Here is a 1,192-nt window from a genome sequence, read left to right on the forward strand (position 1 = left end):
ATGATTTGATACACCTTCTTTCATAAAGGTCACACTAACCTACAACAAGTGCGGTCTTGCGGGGGTTACAGAGCATTCCTTCTTGAGCACGTATACATATGGGGTTACCTTCATTCTTTAAATTGGTGATTCACTTCCCACAGTCTCTATACCTTTGGTAAAGCTGAAAAGCACATTTATTCATCTTACCACTCACAGAGCCCAAACTGTTTGAAATAGTTATCTTTAGAAAGTAATAAGAGATGTAAGGGAAAAGATCACCAGGGTCTGTGTATTAACAGGAAGGAAGTTCTGGAAATGCAGGGAAATTCCTAGTCTTAATGCCAGCTTTTTTTTTTTTTTAACTCTTTTATTCACTTTTCATTTGAATTTCTTTTTTTTTTTTTTGTAGTTTTATGGTTTTATTAACACAAATATGTGCACATAAACTGTCTATTCATTTTCTTCGCTGCGCAGCCTGGCATTGGGATTCGTGACTCTGATGGCCAGCTGGGCTGCTCTTTCCACAATGGCTTTACGGTTCTTGGAGGAGACATTGTGAGCAATCTCTGCACAGTAAGATTTGTTGCACATCAGCAGCACTTCAAGCTCCTTGACGTTGTGGACTAGGAACTTCCGGAAGCCACTGGGCAGCATGTGCTTTGTTTTTTTGTTGCTCCCGTAACCGATGTTGGGCATCAAGATCTGGCCCTTGAATCTTCTGCGCACCCTATTATCAATGCCTCTGGGTTTCCGCCAGTTGCGCTTAATTTTGACATATCGGTCTGACTGGTGCCGGATGAACTTCTTGGTCCTCTTTTTAACGATCTTGGGCTTCACCAGAGGTCTGAGGGCGGCCATGATGCCGAGTAACAGACGGCTGCCACCTCCGCAGGCAGCGCCGAGGAAAAGAGGGGAAGATGGCGCGCGAGGGCTGATCTCATTTGAATTTCTAAATCTATCATCATGTCCAGACATCTATTCTTAAACTGAGAAATATGCTTGCCCCATTCTGCCTTTCCAGCTTTGTGTCAGAGTCTATCCCTTTAAAATTTTTATTTATTTATTTAGAGAGAGAGCTCATACACATGGACGAGGGGCAGAGAGAGAGAATCCCAAGCACGTTCCATGCTGATGCAGGATTCAGTCCCACGAACCATGAGATCATGACCTGAGCTGAAATCAAGAGTGGGATGCTTAACCTGAGCCACAC

General features: G+C 43.6%; 1 protein-coding gene across 1 annotated transcript; it reads right to left on the minus strand.

Annotated features, from left to right (window-relative positions):
* Positions 1 to 388: 388 nt before the first annotated feature.
* LOC120241795 (60S ribosomal protein L32) lies at positions 389 to 881 on the minus strand. The gene has a single exon (XM_039247142.1). The coding sequence runs from the start codon at positions 838 to 840 to the stop codon at positions 433 to 435; it is 408 nt and encodes a 135-aa protein (XP_039103073.1). The 5' UTR covers positions 841 to 881; the 3' UTR covers positions 389 to 432.
* Between the last annotated feature and the right edge of the window lie 311 nt (positions 882 to 1,192).

Source organism: Hyaena hyaena, unplaced genomic scaffold (genome assembly GCF_003009895.1).
Source record: "Hyaena hyaena isolate Hyena2069 unplaced genomic scaffold, ASM300989v1 scaffold_291, whole genome shotgun sequence".
Taxonomy (NCBI): domain Eukaryota; kingdom Metazoa; phylum Chordata; class Mammalia; order Carnivora; family Hyaenidae; genus Hyaena; species Hyaena hyaena.